Genomic DNA, 19,425 nt, shown 5'->3' with positions numbered 1-19,425 from the left:
TCTCTATCAAAGAACCTGTGTGTGTTCACCATTGCTGTGCTCAGATTTGTGAGTTGGGGCATTTTCTATAATGATGATGATGATTTAGAAATGATCTGGTGCAAAAAAAAATTTGGGGGTCGTGGTGGGGTGGCTGCCCATGGGGGGGGGGGGCATCCAACTCAGGTTTTGCCCAGGGCTCAGGTTTGCCTAGGCACGCCTCTGCCCCCTTTGCTGAGGGGGGGCTGGCGAGGAAACCTGTTACTAAAAATTTTGGATCCCACCACTGGTGAAAGGGTGTGTGTGAAAAATAACAGGATAAAAGTATTTGGCAAGTAAGACCGGTTCCTCTGCTCCCCAACATAAACAACGCTTATCAAATACGAAGGAAGGTCAACTAGCTGAGAACGAAAAATATTTGAGAGGTCTGCTCTTTTACATTTGGGGAAATAAAGAGAGGATAGTTTCAAAAAGCCCGATAACGTTTTCACCGGCAGTTTCAAGTACCCCTTTGATACCTTGTTATAGGGCAGACTGACCAGTTGCATAGTCTGCGAGACAAGTATCTAATGCGAAACTAGGACAAGATGCAAAACTGCCACATTCCACATAAGAGATAAGGGAATGACTCTGGGATGAAGTGTGAAAAAAACAGGAGCCAGAAAGTCTCCGTTTGAAGGACTCCGATGGGCATGGATTTATTATGTATAATCTTTTTTGCCTGCGATGTACTACTTTTGGGGTCTATCAGAAAGGCTGAGTTTTGTGTGCCTTCCCGAATGAATCTCTGCCCATCAAACTGAAGATTTATTTTTTAAAAAATTATATTCTGTAGTGGTGGGATCCAAAAATTTTAGTAACAGGTTCCCATGGTGGTGGGATTCAAACTGTGGCGTAGCGCCAATGGGGCTGGGCGGGGCACGACGGGGGCGTGGCTGGGCATTCCAGGGGGGGGGCATTCCTGGGCGGGGCTGTGGCAAGGACGCAGCCGCTGCGCCGGTCCTTGGGCGGGAAATGAATGCACGCAGGCGCAGGCTGCCACGCACGCCGGTGCACCTCCTGCTAGACTGCTTCAAGTTCTGCGCGCTACTGCTGAGAGGAGGGGCGTAACTAAGGCAAAAATCACGTGGCAAAATCACCAATTAGTAACCCCCTCTCGGCACACACAAATAATTAGTAACCTACTCTCGGGAACCTGTGAGAACCTGCTGGATCCCACCTCTGGTTGTGGCTCTTGTTTAACACCAGCTTTCTGTCCTTGTTTTAATCTCATTTTTTTTCTGTACTCCTGTTTGGTTTGCTGGGCTTTCAGTAACTTTCTGTTCTTCACTTCAGTCAGTGCCTGTACTTGACTTTCATTCGCATAATGTGTCCACACTGGCTTTATTGTGTGATCCTCCTTGAGCCTTTGTGAGAAAGATGGACTAATAAAAAATTGGAGAGTTAAAACAGCATGCTTTAAAGTACAAATGAAAGGCTGACTCCATTGAAATATGCTTTATTATTTTTAATTCTTCAAATGCATATAAAAGGTAAAAGTAGACTTTGGAGAAATCAACATATTATAATACTGCTATAGAAATGTCATGGAAGGAAGGACGCTTATTTTTGAAACTTGTAAGTGAGATCCACAACACGTTTGTTAAGGCACATTGTATTTGCAGACACAATTACAATGGGGAAGGATTCACTTATAGACACACCTCCCAGTTTTAGAAGTGGGACAGATCTTAGTTTCATTTCCCATCTTATACCACCTTTTTGGAATATCCATAAACTCGTCAAACTTGGCAGTGGTGGGATTCAGCAGGTTTGCACCACTTCAGCAGATCCAGTTGTTAAAATGGTGCTTGTAAACAACCAGTTATTAAATTATTTGAATCCCACCGCCAGAACAGGTTGTTAAATTACTTGAATCCCACCACTGGTGGGAAGGTAAGCTATTGCTTTGAAAACGGCTACTGCTTATGGGGAGAGGAGAGAGTAATTATGGTAGCTGCATGTTGGGAGTTTTTAATAGCAAATAGCTGTTTGTTGAATACACCAGGACGTGTCACTTCACATACAATCCAGACACACAATCTGTTTGCTGCTGAATGACGACGGAGCAAGGAGGGGCAGTCAAACGAAGCATATCGATGAAGAGAGACCTATAGTATTCGTAGATGGTGGTTTTCACATTCACACTCCACATTTTTTTAAGGCTGCTACTTCAAAAGAGAGGGACACCTCAAATGCTTTAAAAGTGCTTGTAATGACACTACTGTGTGTGTTGCAGGCCTGAAACCTATGGGTGGGATAAAAGTCTTGTGTGGATGCCACTCGGGACAGCCCTCTATCTGTTCTGCTTTCATACCCCCTGGATTCTGCAGAATTTTATGTGGAAATTAGGGAACAACAAATGATAGTTCGTTAACTGTTTTCTGAATTTAAAAAAACCCACGCACCCCTGCATGTATAATATTCTTATTTCTGAAAGTTTCACTCTTACAAAAGGTTCCATGAGTTCCAACTGGAATCTGTCATCTTTTTCGCACTTGATATTTTAGTTTCCAAGAGGCTGAAATATCTTGAGTCATGTACAGAACTGAAGATGTTTCTGATTCAACGCTCCATTTGGAAATGCAGGGTGTGTTTTTTTAAGCTAGACATTTTTGCACACTTGGGTTTTGATCTGCGTTTCGCCAACGGAAGATACAAAAGTATTTTGTAAATAAACCTATCCTCTCACACGGTTTAACAGCCCCATCCAAAGGGGGAAGGGGGCTAAATCCGCTGGTGGGATTGCTGGTGGATTTTCCCTCTCCAGGGGTCATTCCGCACATGCAGAATAATGCACCTTCAAACTGCTTTCAGTGCTCTTTGAAGCTGTGCGGAATAGCAAAATCCACTTGCAAACAGTTGCGAAAGTGGTTTGAAAATGCATTATTTTGTGTGTGCGGAAGGGGCCCAGGACACCTGTCCCTGTGGAGGGGTGAATCCACTGGCATACAGTGACCGCTGCCATCCCTGCCAATGGCATGAGGCGAGGGACACTGTGCCCACATCTCTGCGTCCCTGAGGGGGTGGTCCAAGGGAAGCACTGACATTAGTCAGCTCCCTCCCAGCTATTGGCCCTATTGCGCAGCAGCCCGGACTGCAGATTTACGCCACCAAAAGATGGTGTAAGTCTGTTCAGCCCAACTGGGGGGGGGGGGGGCTTCCTGACAGCAGGGGGGCTTTTTGGCATTTTAAGCCTCCCCATGTCACCAGGAAGGCTCCTTGGGGTTGGAGGGGCTACAATTGGGCCCCGGGCTCATTGGATAGGGCTGCCCATCTTGTAACAAAGAAAACTGATATGGTGCAGGAGAATGTTGACCACCTTGCTTATTGAAGAAGGGGAAGAGGGAAATCTACAATTCCTCACAATGGAAGTATAAATTGAATGAATGAAATTGAATGAATGAAATTGAATGAATGAAATTGAAATGGTAATTTTTTTCCAGAAGCAACCACTTTTCACTACAAAACTAACTTACAAAATGGGCTAACTAGGAATGTTTTAAGGCAGGGGTGTCCAACTCTGGCGCTTCAGATGTTCATGGACTACAATTGCCATCAGCCCCTGCTGGCATGGCCAATTGGCCATGCCAGTAGGGACTGATGGCAATTGTAGTCCATGAACATCTGAAGTGCCAGAGTTGGAAACCCCTGGTTTAAGGCATGTCTCTTGAATTAGCATATTCAACAGTCTCAGGACATATCATTTTGCCCGCAAAAAAAAAAAAAAAGTATTAGTATATGACTAGTATCTCAGAGGCCGAGGTGATGTGCCGTGCAAGATCACGCGTACCTTTGAACTGTAAGGTGCAACAAGAACACACAAACTGGAGGTGACTTATTGACGGTACTGTCATCCTCATGGATCAAGCCAGGCATCATGTATGTTTTGGTAATATAACAGCAAAAAGTTAAGACATAGCAACGTTCCCGGGAGAACAAGCTCCCTTTCTGGACCAACGGAGGGACCTTCTAGGTGCCTGCTACTCCTTTTTCCGGAGGTGGATGTATATGAATCCGCTGATAAGAGCCAAAGGTAAGGAAAGCCATGCTAGCACGAAACAGTAGCCGAAGGAGCCACCTTGTTGTCGCTCTTTCTGGAACTCGTCCACACGGGTTGTGTAGATCACAGCAGCTATAAACACAGAGATAGCTGGGAAGAGACCCAGAGAGAATATTAGCATGGGGGAAGCAGCCTTATCTTTCTACCTGATGGAGCTTTAGCGCACTACCTAAAGCCCTTTCCACACACGCAGAATAATGCACTCTCAATCCACTTTCACAATGGTTTGCAAGTGGATTTCGCTATTCCGCACCGTAAAAATCCAGCTTCGAAGTGCATTTTTATTTCAATTTGTATCCCGCCTTCCCCCGCAGGGCTTAGGGCGGTGAACAATAAAATAATAAAAACAACCATAACAAGAATACAGTAAAATCAGCAGCAATGGCAGGAACAGATGGCAAAGACCCACCCCTTTCTGTACCCACAGGAGGCCAAGATGGTAATATGGGAATCAAATACAGCAGTCAACCCGGCCGGCCAATACTAGAACCAGGGGGCATTCATTGAAAATGCTGGGGGGAAGAATTAGGACTAATAAAAGGACTAATAAAAGGAAACACTTCTTCACACAACGTGTGATTGGTGTTTGGAATATGCTGCCACAGGAGGTGGTGATGGCCACTAACCTGGACAGCTTTAAAAAGGGCTTGGACAGATTTATGGAGGAGAAGTCGATCTATGGCTACCAATCTTGATCCTCCTTGATCTCAGATTGCAAATACCTTAGCAGACCAGGTGCTCGGGAGCAGCAGCAGCAGAAGACCATTGCTTTCACATCCTGCACGTGAGCTCCCAAAGGCACCTGGTGGGCCACTGCAAGTAGCAGAGTGCTGGACTAGATGGACTCTGGTCTGATCCAGCAGGCTAGTTCTTATGTTCTTAAATGCCTGGCGGTATAGCTCTGTCTTCCAGGTGCTGCAAAAACTTTATAAAAGCCCTGATCTCCCAGCAGAGTCTGCAACCTGCGGCTCTCCAGCTGTTGGCCATGCTGGCAGGGGCTGATGGGATTTGTAGTCTGTGAACGTCTGGAGAGCCGCAGGTTGCAGACCCCTGCCCTAGGGAGTTGATTCCACCAGGTAGGGGCCAGGGCCGTAGAAGCCCTGGCCCTCGTGAAGGCCAGCCGGATATCTTTTGGGCCCATTGGAAGTACATTATTCTGCCAGAGCTTAAGGCAGGGGTCCCCAAACTACGGCCCGGGGGCCAAATGTGGCCCCCTGAAGGCATTTATCCGGCCCACCAGGCATGGCGGCAATGGCTCCATTCATGTGCAGTGGGGGCTCGAGGGAGAGGAGGAACCGGCCCCAACGGCTGTTGATTGCAATTACATGATGGCACCCCCAAATCTCCATGAATTTTCTGACCCAGAGTTGGAAACCTTACATGTGGCAACGCCTGCTCCGCCCTTCCCTCTCAGCTACTCCATGTGTTGCTCTCAAGCTTTCTGTTCCGCCTCACTCCCATTGGCATCAGCCAGGCTGGCGAATCGCTCGCTGGCTGCTAGGGAGGAAAGAACCCAGGAAGATACCTAATCCTGGGTTAGATGGAATGCTTCATTGGGAAAGTTCTGCTTTTTTTTTTTTTACAGGGGAAGGTATTCCACAGCCTCTCCAACAATATTTGGAGCCCACCCTGTACTTGACAAACTTTGGTCACTGTTCTAAAAATAGACCATGACAGAAAGGCTGAAAGGTGAAATCAAACATTTTACAATCATTTGTGGATAGGAATTTGTTCATAGTTTTTTTTAGTCTGGCCCTCCAACAGTCTGAGGGACAGTGAACTGGCCCCCTGTTTAAAAAGTTTGGGGACCCCTGGCTCAAGGGGTCTGAATCCCATTATCTTTTGCTGGTGGTTTCTGAGCAGCCTAAACAGGCACCCACTTGGGGATTTGCAATATGCATTCCTTTGCAGAAGCCAGGATATAAAATATATATCAACTACATTTCAGGTTTTTATAAAACCAGGGTTATGGATGCACGGGTTAATTTCAGGCAAATGGCTGGTCTGCAGCCGAACGGCAAGATTTGAGCCCAGCAGAACAAGATTTCCAAAGTGTCTGACAAAAGGAAGCTTTGACTCTCTGACGTTGATCCCCTGGAAATCTTGTTGATCTTCAAGGCGCTACTGGACTGGAATCTTGTTCTTGTAAATGGGTTCTTTGCCCAAGCAGAGAGGCTGTTGGGAAGTCTTTTTCCTGCCTATCCCAAAGCATTGTGATCAGGGGTGGGATCCAGCAGGTTCTCACAGGTTCCCGAGAATAGGTTACTAATTATTTGTGTGTGCCGAGAGGGGGTTGCTAATGGGTGATTTTGCCACGTGATTTTTGCCTTAGTTACGCCCCTCCTCTCAGCAGTAGCGCGTAGAACTTGAAGCAGTCTAGCAGGAGGTGCAACGGCGTGCGTGGCAGCCTGCGCCTGCGTGCATTCGTTTCCCATCCAAGGACCGGTGCAGCGGCTGCATCCTTGCCATAGCCTCGCCCCAGAATGCCCGGCCACGCCCCCATCGTGCCCCGCCCAGCCCCATTGGCACTACGCCACAGTTTGAATCCCACCACCATGGGAACCTGTTACTAAAATTTTTGGATCCCACCACTGATTGTGATGGTTCCATGCAACTCCCAGAATTCCCCCATCTTTGCTGTGATGTTTTACGAAAGGCTGCAGCATATCCACTATGTCAGCCACGCGGGTGGAAAAGTTCAAATTTCCGTGGCACTGCTACCACACCACGTGCCACCAGTTCCCCTCCTCTTCTTTATTTCATGTAAAGTACGAATCTTCACAAGCTCCAAATTTCAGATCTATTAACTTGTAAACTTACAAAGGGTGTAGTCTGCCCATTGGCCTTGTTAAAATTTTGTTGATGTCAGATGATAAAATGGTTGTTTTTTTCTGGGTTCGGCTCTTTGAGTTTTGAGAAGTTCAATCTCTGGATGGATTAAGACTGTAGCTCACACGGAGGAAAACGCACATTCATAAATACTAAGTTGCCACGCAGCAACAGTTTGCTATTTCGCACGCTGCTTGGGGTGCACTTCGAACCACTGATAACATATTGCAAGACAATTATGTTCCCCTACTGTTTCTTTAACCAAAAGAATAATTGCACTCCTAGCTTCTAAATTCGTGAAGGGCAGGTTATTGCCGAATTAATACAGCACACAGCAGGCAGCAAACTGCCTGCAATAACTCGTAAAGGTGAAGGGCTCACAAAAATGTTCCCAGTGTGAAAACAGGGATGTTTTATAAGATGTCCCTTTTTTGTCTGTGAATTATTGGCCCGGAAGAACTCCCTCTCTCTCCCTGTGCAACTGTATATGCATTTTGAGCTAATTAAACTGGGCCTTAGGTAGTGAAACACCAGGTTCATACTCTCATGAAGCAGTGGTGGTTAAGAGTTGGTGCACTCTAATCTGGACAACTGGGTTTGGTTCCCCGCTCTGCCACTTATCTGGTAATTCAGATTAGTCTGTGCACTCTAACACAAGCCGGCTGGGTGACCTTGGGCTAGTCACAGTTCTTCGGAGCTCTCTCAGCCCCACCCACCTCACAGGGTGTTTGTTGTGAGGGGAGGGAGGGAAAGGAGATTGTAAACCCCTTTGAGTCTCCACACAGGAGAGAAAGGGGGGATATACATTTAAAAAAAAAAACCTCTCTTACCTGCAAGTATCTGGAAGATTCCAGTGGCATAAAACAGGCTTCCCCTCTTCATGGTATAGAGCTGGCACATGAAGATGATGAAGGCGGCGCTGGAGAACAGAAGACTTAACACCATGAAGGCCTGGACCGCATAGAGCCAATCTGGAGGACAGATGGGGTAGGTGGGAGAAAGATGTAAGAGACTGTGTGGATGCCACCTTTCCGGAGCACAGGTGACAACGCAGAGATCTATAAGATCTGTAGTCCTTTCAGGTACTTACCACTTTTAGACACTGATTGGCAGATCCAGGCGTTAGTGCTGTTATCGTATATGCAGTCATACCAGATATTAACTGTGTTGTCATCAGGCAAAACCCACCAAGACTGGAGACAGGGAGGGAGGAAAAGAGCAAAAGAAAATTAGAAGAAGAAGAAGAGTTTGGACTGACAATTACAACCTCCTTTCCCTTCCTCTCCTCACAACAGACACCTGGTGAGGCAGGTGGGGCTGAAAGAGGTCCAAAGAACTGTGACTAGCCCAAGATCACCCAGCAGGAATGCAGGAGTGCGGAAACACATTTGGTTCACCAGATAAGCCTCTGCCGCTCAGGTGGAGGAGTGGGGAATCAAACCCGGTTCTCCAGATTAGAATCCACCAGCTCTTAACCACTACACCACTCTGGCTAAAGGGCGATTCTGAAATCAGAATTTAAGCCAGGCTAATTTCTCTTCTTAGCATTCAGGGAAGTACAGGATCTCGGTAGATGGGCCATCTTTCTTAAAGTGTTGGGTTTTTTTACCAGGGTGGGGTGGCGAGGCAGAAATGACTAACAGCGTATACATGGACAAGCAAGCTAATAAAAGTCTGTACGAGTCAGCAACTTTGGCGGATTTATTTGCAAGACTGATATCATGGTTCCTGTTGCTCCTGCGGCCCGAGGTCCTCATTTTCAGTCCTCTTGAAACATCAGAGATCTGATTCAGCCCAATGAAACTGGGTGAAGTTTTTTTTTTATTCCCCCGAAGAAATGTTTTGTAAGCATTTTAATGACAAACTGTCACCCGAGGAGCTAAACGCTGCCTGCTGTCCTAGGCCAAGCCAGCACTATAGTGGGGGCACTTTATTATTTAAAGCGATAGCAACAGTTTTAAGTTAGCATCTATGAATAATATGAATGATATGCAAACTTGTGACTCTCCTGTTCTCTTTTTCGAGGGCTCTAATGTTCTCCCTTTCTCTCTTTGTGGTCGTCAAGAGGGTCCAGAGGAGGACAACAAACATGGTAAAAGGTCTGGAATCCGTGCCCTACGAGGAGAGACGGAGGGAGCTGGGGATGTTGAGTTTGGTGAAGAGAAGGTTAAGAGGTGACATGATCGCCATGTTTAGATATTTGAAGGGATGTCGTGTTGCTGGTGAGGGAGAAAGCTTGCTTTCTTCTGCTCCAGAGACTAGGACCAGGAGTCATGGGTTCAAGGGGAAGGAAAAGAGATTCCACCTAAGCATCAAGAAAAACTTCCTGACTGTCAGGGCTGTTCGACAGTGGAATGCACTACCTCGGAGTGTGGTGGAGTCTCCTTCTTTGGAGGTTTTTAAAGAGAGGCCGGATGGCCATCTGCCAGGAGTGCTTTGATTGTGTGTTCCTGCATTGCAAAGGGTTGGACTTGATGGTCCAACTCTTCTATGATTCTATGGATGGCTACCCTAGAGCTAATTTGAAAGTAGCACACACCACAATCGGAGGGCTTTCCACTCATTATTTAGCAGCAAGATTGGGTCTGTAGCAGAGTTCGGATTGCCAACCGTCAGGGGGACCCTGGAGATCTCCTGGAATTACAACTGATCTCCCGGCGAGACCATCTCCTGGAATTACAACTGATCTCCAGAGATCAGTTCACCTGGAGAAATGGACAGCTTTGGGGGATGGTCCCAATCCCTTACAACGCCTTGCAAAGGAGATGCAATTAAGACGCCCCTTAATTTCAGGGCGTAGGCTGGCCAAATCTGATTGTGATGTCTCCAAGAGTTCTGCCCGTTTCTGCTCTAAACAATGGAGCAACTCTGCTCTGGGCTTCCAGCTCTATGCCTGGCTGTGCAAAGCATGCCCCACTCCATAGAGCAGAGGTGTATCGAGGGAAAACGTAGCCCAGTCTCCACTGGCAGCATTCCCAAATTTCCAGGAATTTCCCAAACCAGAGTTGGCAACCCTACATGGGGATAAATTAGGGGAGGGGTGAAAAGTACTGGCCAGTGGCAAGAGGAGGGTGAAGCAGCTCAGCCACACAGCCGAAATATCAAGCCGTTCAGATATAGATGGATCGGCAATTTAGTTCTCGGTTTTGGTTGGCATCCAGGCAAGGCCTCAAGTCCGAAATATGAACTCCTCCCCTCCTTTCCCCGCAACAAAGAAAAAAGCAAAGAAGATGTCTGCGAAGCAGAAACAGAATCCTTCCTCACAGAACAACACATAACTTATGTTAATGGGCACACCATTCCATTTTTATTTTCGGCAAGCTGTCAGCTCTGAGGGAAATACTTGTCAGGGCTTAATGAAGGCGGGGATGTATACACAGGCACCGCGGCAGAATAAATTGGGCATCCGCCCCCAGCACAGGCTCAGACGCAACCTCTGGGACTGTTGTCAATTTAAGAACAGCAGCAACGATCCAAAAACAAAACACCTTTCTTAAGCTGAGGAGAGGAAAGACCGTGTACCAGGGCTGGAGGGGTGGAGGGAGCTGCCAGATCAACATTTCGAAAATCCCCGTGGGTTGTTTGATTTTAGCTGTAGGGACCAGTGCAAAACATTCAAGGCCCGAGAACTGATTCTGGACGGGATGACAGGCCGATAATTCATCAGGTTTTAAGCTGGGATTTGCACAGGAAGGTATTTCACATTTCCCGGGGGGAAGGACAGAGACCGTCAAGATTCTCAAACCCTTGTTCTCCGGATAAATGTTCGGAGGCCGAAATAATCAAAGACAGTTAGCCTCATAATGATGTTACAGTTCTCTGGCATGAAGGAAAGATCCCTCCGGAGGAAAAACCAGCAGTGGCCACTGGCCTATCTAGAAAGCGCAAGTAACACAATAAAATACCTAGGATATACGGACGGCGATCGATTGCTTCTCGTCCTTAAGAGTGAAGCCGCGAGTACAATTTCCACTTCACCTTGATTAAACTCCGGTGGAACCCGGAGAAAGCGACTGGGGCTCAGATTCGGCTCGCGGCGCTTGATTTCTTATTTGCTAGGATTAAACCCAGCAAGACAAGAGCCGTGTCGCGGGCTCGCTCACCTTGTCCAACGTGGCGACGAAGAGGAGGATGAGGATGAGGACGTGGAGGGCAGTGACTGCAAACAGGAGGAAGCTCATCCTGGCTGCCGGCTACTGTTTGGGAGAAGCAGAAGCAGAATTAAAGGAACGCCTTGCAAAGGAGATGCAATTAAGACGCCCCTTCATTTCAGGGCGTAGGTTGGCCAAATCTGATTGTGATGTCTCCAAGAGTTCTGCCCGTTTCTGCTCGAAACAATGGGGCAACTCTGCTGTGGGCTTCCAGCTCTATGCCTGGCTGTGCAAAGCATGCCCCACTCCATAGAGCAGAGGCGTATCTAGGGAAAATGTAGCCCATTGCAAAATCTGAGTTTTCTGCCCTCACTCCGCCATGGGCAGCCGCCCTCCCCCACCACAACCAAACAACTTTTTTTGCACCAGGTCATCTCAAAGTTGGGGGACCCGGGGGGGGGGTAGGAGGGGTGTGGGGGTGATTTCCCGCCTCCACGTGACTAAATGGCCGCAGCCCAAGGACATTTGGCCCCATATGTCCCCCTGGGCAGTACGCCCCTGCCATAGAGGGATCCAAAACCCCAGTACCTTGTTCTTCCTGCCACAATCCACCATTCCATTTAAATAAAATCTGGGAACCCTGACCCATTTCTAACCTGCTGGTCCCCATTTGCCTCCTTGAAAACCTAGAAATCCTAGTTCCCAAACACAAACTGAACTGTTCTCAGTTGCGCCCTTATTACTCCAACCTTATCGGATTTTGTTCCGAATCGTCCCTGGACATCCGGAGTTACAAGACCCTCCTCCGATGCGTTATATTTCCCCCATTAACCCTGCAGAAGCCTGGATCCGGCTGCTCCCACCCAGTTCACATTCCCGCAGTCCCAGGCCTGCCTAATGGGACCCAGATGTTGCAGTCATGTGAGCTCTAGGCACGCCAGGGGTGGAGGTATTACTACGTTGCCATCCCCGTCGGTTTTACTGAGGGGCCCCCCAGCAAATGCCTTGTGAAATGGCGAATCCTGGTGGTGCGAGAGGAATTGCAGAGCGGCAAGGCAGAAAGAAAAACCACCACCTAAAGCCGTGTTGGAATCTCAATCTTAGAGGCTCTGGCAGGGAGAGGGGAGAAGTTGAAACCTCTTGTGGGTTCCTACTGGGATCTGTTCTGTGTGGTTGATTTTTCATGAGAAGAAGAGGAGGAGGAGAAGAAGAGTTTGGATTTATACCACCTCCTTTCTATCCTGTAAGAAAGGGGTTTACAGTCTCCTTTCCCTTCCCCCCCCCACCCCGCAACAAATACCCTGTGAGGTGCGTGGGGCTGAGAGAGCTCCGAAGAACTGTGACTAGCCCAAGGTCACCCAGCTGGCACATGTTGGAGTGCACAAGCTAATCTCACACACACACACACACACACACACACACACACACCCCCACACAGCAGCTTTTCACGTTTTTGAAAAGGATCACAGATCTCCTGGCATCTCATCTACTTCGGCTCTAAAAAGCAAAACCTCTGCAGATTATGCATTTTTAAAAAATGTCTGAAGCAAACCCAGGATTTCCAGCCAAATTTTAGTGCTGGACAGCAGGCACTTGAGCTTAACTGAAGGGTCAAATTAAGAATTGTAGCTCACAGCGCCGCCGCCTCTCTCAAACTGTCCAAGAGTCCTTTTGATTCTGCCATATTGCTGTTTTATTCTCTCTCCTCTCACAAGACTGCCTTGCTCCTCCCTGAACACCCGGGAGTTTTTGGTTCCCAGTTTGTTCTGACCAACTACGGGCTGCTCCTCGCCCCGAGAAACCAAGAAAACAAAAGCAAAAACAGGAGAGAGACAGAAAGAGAAAGACAGCCCTTCCATTTTATTTTAGGATAATGATATGGAAAAGGATCATCAAAAAGACGGGATCGTGGGTCTGGACTTGAGGGTGGCATAAAATACGCCAGCTCTGAGAAGCCAGAGTACTTGTATTGTGGCTTGATCTATTTCTCGGCTATTTTGGGTTTTATAATCCGCCCTGTGGTTGGTTTTCATTCCATTCCTCTTCCTCTACAGCGTTACAAAATGACACAGGCTTTTTTGCTTTGCATTTCTGTAAACCAAACAGCAAAGTTTACATGAACTAAAATTTACACTTGATTTTTTTTAAAAGGTTCTCTGCTGTTTTAAGATCTCATATGAACAAGAGTTGCAAGTAAATAATTCAAGACTCTAGCCTCACGAAAATAGTGCAATCCCATGCCCGTTTACTCAGAAAAGAGTCAATTTTTATGCCACCGGGCTTAAACCCAGGTAGGTAGTCATAGGAGTGCGGCAAAAATCACCCAAAGTGTTGTTCGGCAATGTTGTCCTAGGTGGATTTGGCCCTGTGGGCAACCAACATAAGCTGTGCAAGAGTTCAGCTGCTACAACATATTGTCGAAGGCTCTCACGCTTGGAATCACTGGAATGTTGCGGGGCTTCTGGGCTGCATGGCCACGTTCCCAGAAGAAAATGCTACTGGAACACGGCCAAACAGCCCGGAAACCCCACAACATACTTTCTTGCAAGAGTTCAGTTTTTCTGGACAAAGTCTTAGAACATCACAATCATAAGCCAGAGTGCACAAAACGAGGTTTGCCCGCTGAGTTGAATGCATAAGCAGTGCAGAAAGAGTGCAATCCAAAGTATGGTTTCTTAGAAGAAAACCCCAACGATTCCAATGAATTGTTTACTCCTAAAATTGGTTACTCCCCAAAGTGTGCCTTGGACAGCAGCTTTAGGCGACAGGACTTTTCCGCAAGCACACTGAGGACTGGCGCCTTAGTTTACTTGCTGACCACATGGGATCTTTCAAAAATTCAAGTTCAGCTTTAGAAGCTCTAAGGAGCCTGCAGTAATCCAGGCAGCAGATCACTTTTTTGCAGACAGCTGGCACTGAGTGAGAACGTGCTTTTCCACCTCCATTTTCTGCCACGTGTGAATCCTGTTTAGTAGCAAAGCACAGACTAGAGAAAACAAGGGAGCCAGGGCCACAGGAGGGAAACACAGGCACCCCATTAGTGGTCCCAAGCTCTCACCCTGCCCGGATGCCTAGAAGTTTCTCCTCTACTCCCATCCAAACCCGCCACCGCCTTGTCATTAAAAGGTGCAGATGTGGAGATTTCTCCTTTGCAAAATCTGCTCCATTCCTGAAATTTGAGCCCAGCACCACTGAAGGAGCGACTCCTGGGGTCTGGCAATTGAGTGGGCAAAGAGGGAAGAGTTTTTTTGGGGGGGTCCAATGGAAACTTGGGGGGGGGTCTAATGGAAAGGGGTCTAATGGGTTAGAGCCGGGGGGGGGGCAGGCTAGTGCAGGGATGGGGGGGGGGGAATTCTCCAGCTGCTTTCCCAGCAAACAGCCCCAGCCAACTAGTTGTCACCAACTTGCCAACTAACTTTATTTCCAGTCCTCTTTTTCCTTCCCCAAGCGGCATTCTCGGAAGGGGAGTGGGGGTGTCTCAGCGCGGTGGAAACCCCCCCCCCTCCTTCCCCCAAAGTGCCCATAAGTTTTGGATCCCCGCTCCCATCCCTATGCCCTTTAGGACTCCCGCCCAGATCTCCCGAAAGCTTGGCACCCACCTCCTGATCTGGGCACCTGGACACGCGGACGGAGAGGACGAGGTTCCCCCGGGTGGGAAAGTTTCTTCTTCTGACTCTTGGGGTGGGGGGGTGGGGGGAAGCGACCGATTCAGTTCATCCTCGTCCCCTCCCGCCCCACGCTGCGCCAGCCCTGCCCTTGGCCCCGCGCCACGGGGTGGGACCAGGGAGCGCGTGGCTGGCCGGATGCCCCCCAGAGCAGAGCAGAGCGGAGCAGCCCAGGAAGGGGGTGGGTCGGGCGGGGAGGGGCCCGCTGCTTCCCCCAAGTGGCGCCCCTCCTTCCGGCTTGCCTCTTCTGGGGTTGCCCCTTTCCATCCCGGCCAGTCCCGACCCGGGCCAGGCAGAAAGAAGCCACAGCAGGCGGGCAAAAGCTTCATTTCACTTCCCAAAAACCAACCTGTTGAACTTCTGCCTGTCGTGCAACTCTTGGAGGCGCTGATATTAAGGACGCTGGGGTTTTATTTTCCGTTCAGTTCATGAAACTGTAGCGGCGCCCCGACTTCAAGGACCAACCCGTGTCCCATCTCAGTGTATTTCCCACCGTTGGGTTCCTCCTTTCCAGTCGGAGGGGGTTAAAAGTCCCCTAGGACGAATTAGGGATGCGGAATGAAACAGTGTCGCCCGGTGTGTTTCATTTTTGATGTATTGGATGTGTTTTATTTCGATGTATTTTGTTCATGTGTTTTATGGTAATGTGGTTATTTTAATCTGTATTGTAATGTATTTTATGTCTTGAGAACCCTATGGGGTCAGCGGTGACTTCGTGGGGCTCTACCCAACACACGGAGCGTGGATTAAAGTGCTATTCGCCTTCGCTTTATACAAAATATGCATTTGACGTATTTAACGAAACAAAGAGAGTCGACGTGATGCAGAGGTTAAGGGCAGGTGGACTCTAATCTGGACAACCGAGTTTGATCCCCCGAATGGCAGACTCTGACCTGGTGAACTGGGTTTGTTCCCCCATTCCTGCTGGGTGACCCAGTTCTCTCAGGACTCTCTCAGCCCCACCTACCTCACAAGGTGTCTGTCGTGGTGAGAGGAGGGGAAGGAGTTTGTAAGCCCCCTTGAATCTCCTCGCAGGAGAGAAAGGCAGGGAATAAATCCAAGTCCAAACTAATACTGGTCTTCAGCCGCAGCCATCTTTTGCCCCTCCCAACTAGTGACTTTGTTTATTGGTCCGTTGCACAATTATCACTTGTTTCTCCAAAAAACTCAGGGTAGCCTACGTAGCCCTGTTTTCCTTCATCTTCACAACAACCCTGCGAGGAAGGACAGACTGAAAGAGTGTGACTGGCCCACCAGGGCATTAAGTGAGTGGCATGGCCGAGTGGGGCTTCTAACTTGGATTTTCCAACTCCAATATTCTAACCATTCCACTGCACTGCCTTTCCTTGCTCAGGCAAACATTTGGGGGGAAATGCAAGGCTTTGCAATCAGGATCCTATGCATTTAGTGAACAGGAGCCAGTGTGGGGTAGTGATTAAGAGCAGGGGCACCATAATCTGGAGAACAGGGTTTGATTCCTTGCTCTGCCACTTGAGCTGTGGGGGCTTATCTGGTGAACCAGATTAGCTTGTGCAGTCCAGCAGATGCCAGCTGGGTGACCTTGGGCTAGTCACAGTTCTTTGGAGCTCTCTCAGCCCCACCTACCTCACAGGGGGGCAGGGGGGAAGGGAAAGGAGTCTCCTTACAGGAGAGAAAGGGGGGGGATACAAACCCAATTCTTCTTCTTCTTTAGTGATGTCATCACATTACTGTGATCACAGCAGGTCTGCCGCTGGTACCTTTTTCACCAGATGGAGCTGCCACATTTCCAGGTGGGGCTTTAAAGAAATGAATGGAAAATCAATACGGAAACATCAACAAGTCTGTCACCCGGTCCAAGTGTGGGTGTATTTTTAGCCTCTATAAATGGCTAGTGTCAAGAATCTAGAAACTACGAGAATAGGGTATTTTTTTTTAAAAAAAGTTTTACCTGTTTACAAAGAACAGCTTCTTCAAATAAATAGCATATTCTTTAAGGCACTCTCCTGTACTGTTTAAGCCCCTTTCCATGTGCAGAGTCATAGCAGGCAAGTTCTCTCTCCCCAGCCCCCCTCACTTTCTCCTTTCAGATCACTCAAGCATGATAAATAACCTTGAAAGATCCATTCTGAGTCAGTGGGAATCCCGAGCGGGTACATATGGGTGGGTCAGGCAGGGAGGAATGTACAAACCAGAAATGTTGCTGTTCTAAAAACAAGCTCTCAGTCTTTGCATGGAAAGCGTTACGGCACAAATTAAAAGTTGTTTTCAAGAAATTCTTAGTTGAGGCAAAGTAGACGGCACTGCCTCCGGTACTGGATAACACTCGATTAAGATTCTGGGTTCCAGAGGAGAATCCCTGGGGAAACAAAGATGTCAAATGGACCGGAAATGGGATCTAATGAAATAGCAAGAGGTCAGTCTTCGTCAAGAAATACCATGAGGCATTTCCAGAACCGGATATAAAAAATGGGGACCCATAACCTGTAGAAATAATAAAAAGCTCCTAAGTGTGTACAGAGTATTTCGCCATTAGCTCACTGCAACCAGCCCTCCCTCTCCGCATCTTTGACACCATTCACAATGATGTGCCATTACAATGCGAGAGTCTTCAAGGCCCTGTGGCCGTCCTGTGTGAAAAATTCCCTGAGGAGCAGCAGTGGTGTAGTAGGTTAAGAGCAGGTGCATTCTAATCTGGAGGAACTGGGTTTGATTCCCCACTCTGCTGTCTGAGCTGTGGAGGCTTATTTGGGGAATTCAGATTAGCCGGTGCACTCCCACACACGCCAGCTGGGTGACCTTGGGCTAGTCACAGCTTTTCAGAGCTCTCTCAGCCCCACCTACCTCACAGGGTGTTTGTTGTGAGGGGGGAAGGGAAAGGAGATTGTAAGCCCCTTTGAGTCTTTTTACAGGAGAGAAAAGGGGGATATAAATCCAAACTCTTCTTCTTCTTTTGCTATTTTTGTGTGCGTAATCAGATGGACTGTTATATTTTGTGGCATTTTAAAATGTTATGTAAATAAAATAACTCCAGGTGCACAGCCTGGAGCTGAAGAAAAGAATATAAATGTAATACATATTTGTTTAGACTTCCTGAGCCACACACTCAAGGTCACAACACGGATGGTACAGGCTTATAACTGTTCCTCAAGCTGTTTTATTCATATTGCAAGTAGTCCAAGAAGTACGAAAGGGTGCTTTCCCCTACATTCTTTTGGTACAAAGTTTAAGAACGAATGGGCAATAATTGAGGGTTTTTAAAAAAAGATCTAACCCTCTTTTTATCATGGGGGGACTCAAGGAGAGTGCAGTAGCCATTAACGAACATGGTATACCTAATGGATAGCAAAAGCCGCCATATGGGGTAGAGTGGGATTTAAACAGGACCGGGGAAAGAAAGAATAAAGAACAGCTGGATTAATTGATTTCTCAATGTGAGCATTTATTGATCCACTTAAAAAGAGAAAGGAGCCTAAAAGGCAGGAATGAAAGCTGAGCATGAGCCCGAAACAGTCACTTTCAATCCCCAAAGATCTCCAACAACAGCCTCAGCATATACATGCAGAATGAGGTGACAGAAACCTGATGGGATACTGTGGATTATATCACTGCAGGGGGCCAGTGGATGATACCAGTTTTGAATGCCTCCCATTAAAAAAAGTCCCTGAAAGTAAATAATTAACTCACTCCGGAGAAAGATTCTGGCCCAGCCCCCCTCCCCCCCACTACACCGGAATTTAATGGAGGATTTTTTAACACAGCAAAACTGTCATAAATCTGATCCCATCCTGTGATCTAAAGTAGCATAATCCCTTCTGGGTCCTCTGGCGTCTGCCACTGCATTTCCAACCCGTTGTGCTTTATGCTGGATAAGTCCTACTCAGAAACAGCTCCTCATGTTAATGGAAGTGTGACTTCAGACCCCAAAGCTGATATTTGGACATATTTGGAAACGTTACTCCTCATTTTGTGTGTGTGAAGCATCGTCAAGTCACTTTTGACTCACGGCAACCCTATGAATCAATGTCCTTCAAAACATCCTATCAGCAACAGTCTTGCTGAGATCTCGCCATCTGAGGGCCGTAGCTTCCTTTATAGAGATAATCCATTTCGTGTTGTGTGTTCCTCTTTTCCTGCTGCCTTCAACTTTTCCGAGCGTTATTGTCTTTTCCACATCACAAAAGCCCAAATCGAAAGTCTGAACCTGCAAGAAAAGTAACGTCAAACTTCAGCTCCAAAATCGGAACTCGCGAGGCCCCTTCCACTTTGCAATCCACTTTGAATGCACTTTGCAGCTGGATTTTACTGTGTGGAATAGCAAATCCTCTTGCAGTCATGAAAGTGGATTGAAAGTGCATTATTCTGCATGTGTGGAAGGGGCCAAAGATTTGAACGGATACAGGAAGCCGGGTAGGCATGGGAAGAACTGAGCTACAAAGCTGTGACTGCGGCAGTTCTATCCCCTCCGTTCCCAAGGCTGGCGGGCATGTTTATCTTTTCTGAAGATCCCCCCCCCCCCCCACCTTGCAATATTGAGGACTAGTAACCTAAGTGGTGAAACAGTATCAAAACCCTCCCTCCCTTCTGTGGATTATGGCAGCTAGAAACCTAACTTGCAAAACTGGGATCTGGGTGCATCGAGACTGGTGCATTTGGGAAGGCAGAGGGTTTGGGTGGAGGGAGGGAGGGAGGTCACGCTTTTGCCCAGTGGAGCAGAAAAATCAGAGTTTCCGCTCGTTTTTCTGCAGAAAACATGCATGCAAAACTTAAAGGAAGGGTG

General features: G+C 47.7%; 1 protein-coding gene across 5 annotated transcripts; it reads right to left on the bottom strand.

Annotated features, from left to right (window-relative positions):
- Positions 1 to 1,471: 1,471 nt before the first annotated feature.
- EMP3 (epithelial membrane protein 3) lies at positions 1,472 to 14,846 on the bottom strand. 5 transcript variants are annotated; one of them, XR_007246272.1, is made up of 6 exons: positions 14,601 to 14,845; positions 11,014 to 11,106; positions 8,001 to 8,103; positions 7,741 to 7,881; positions 3,668 to 4,171; positions 1,472 to 3,539 (listed from the first exon to the last, which is right to left on the bottom strand). XR_007246272.1 is itself a non-coding variant. In XM_048518080.1 (5 exons), exons 2-5 carry the CDS (start codon positions 11,089 to 11,091, stop codon positions 4,002 to 4,004), a joined length of 492 nt encoding a protein of 163 aa, XP_048374037.1. In that variant the 5' UTR covers positions 11,092 to 11,103; positions 14,601 to 14,846; the 3' UTR covers positions 1,472 to 4,001. The 5 variants fall into 5 exon arrangements, 4 of the variants coding, with proteins under 4 accessions (XP_048374037.1, XP_048374033.1, XP_048374034.1 ...); XM_048518080.1 differs by having other exon boundaries at positions 1,472 to 4,171; positions 11,014 to 11,103; positions 14,601 to 14,846; XM_048518076.1 differs by having other exon boundaries at positions 1,472 to 4,171.
- Positions 14,847 to 19,425: the final 4,579 nt, after the last annotated feature.

Source organism: Sphaerodactylus townsendi, linkage group LG15 (genome assembly GCF_021028975.2).
Source record: "Sphaerodactylus townsendi isolate TG3544 linkage group LG15, MPM_Stown_v2.3, whole genome shotgun sequence".
In the NCBI taxonomy this organism is placed as follows: Eukaryota; Metazoa; Chordata; class Lepidosauria; order Squamata; family Sphaerodactylidae; genus Sphaerodactylus; species Sphaerodactylus townsendi.
Note: the sequence above shows the minus strand (reverse complement) of the source record. Positions and strands in the feature narration are given on the sequence as shown.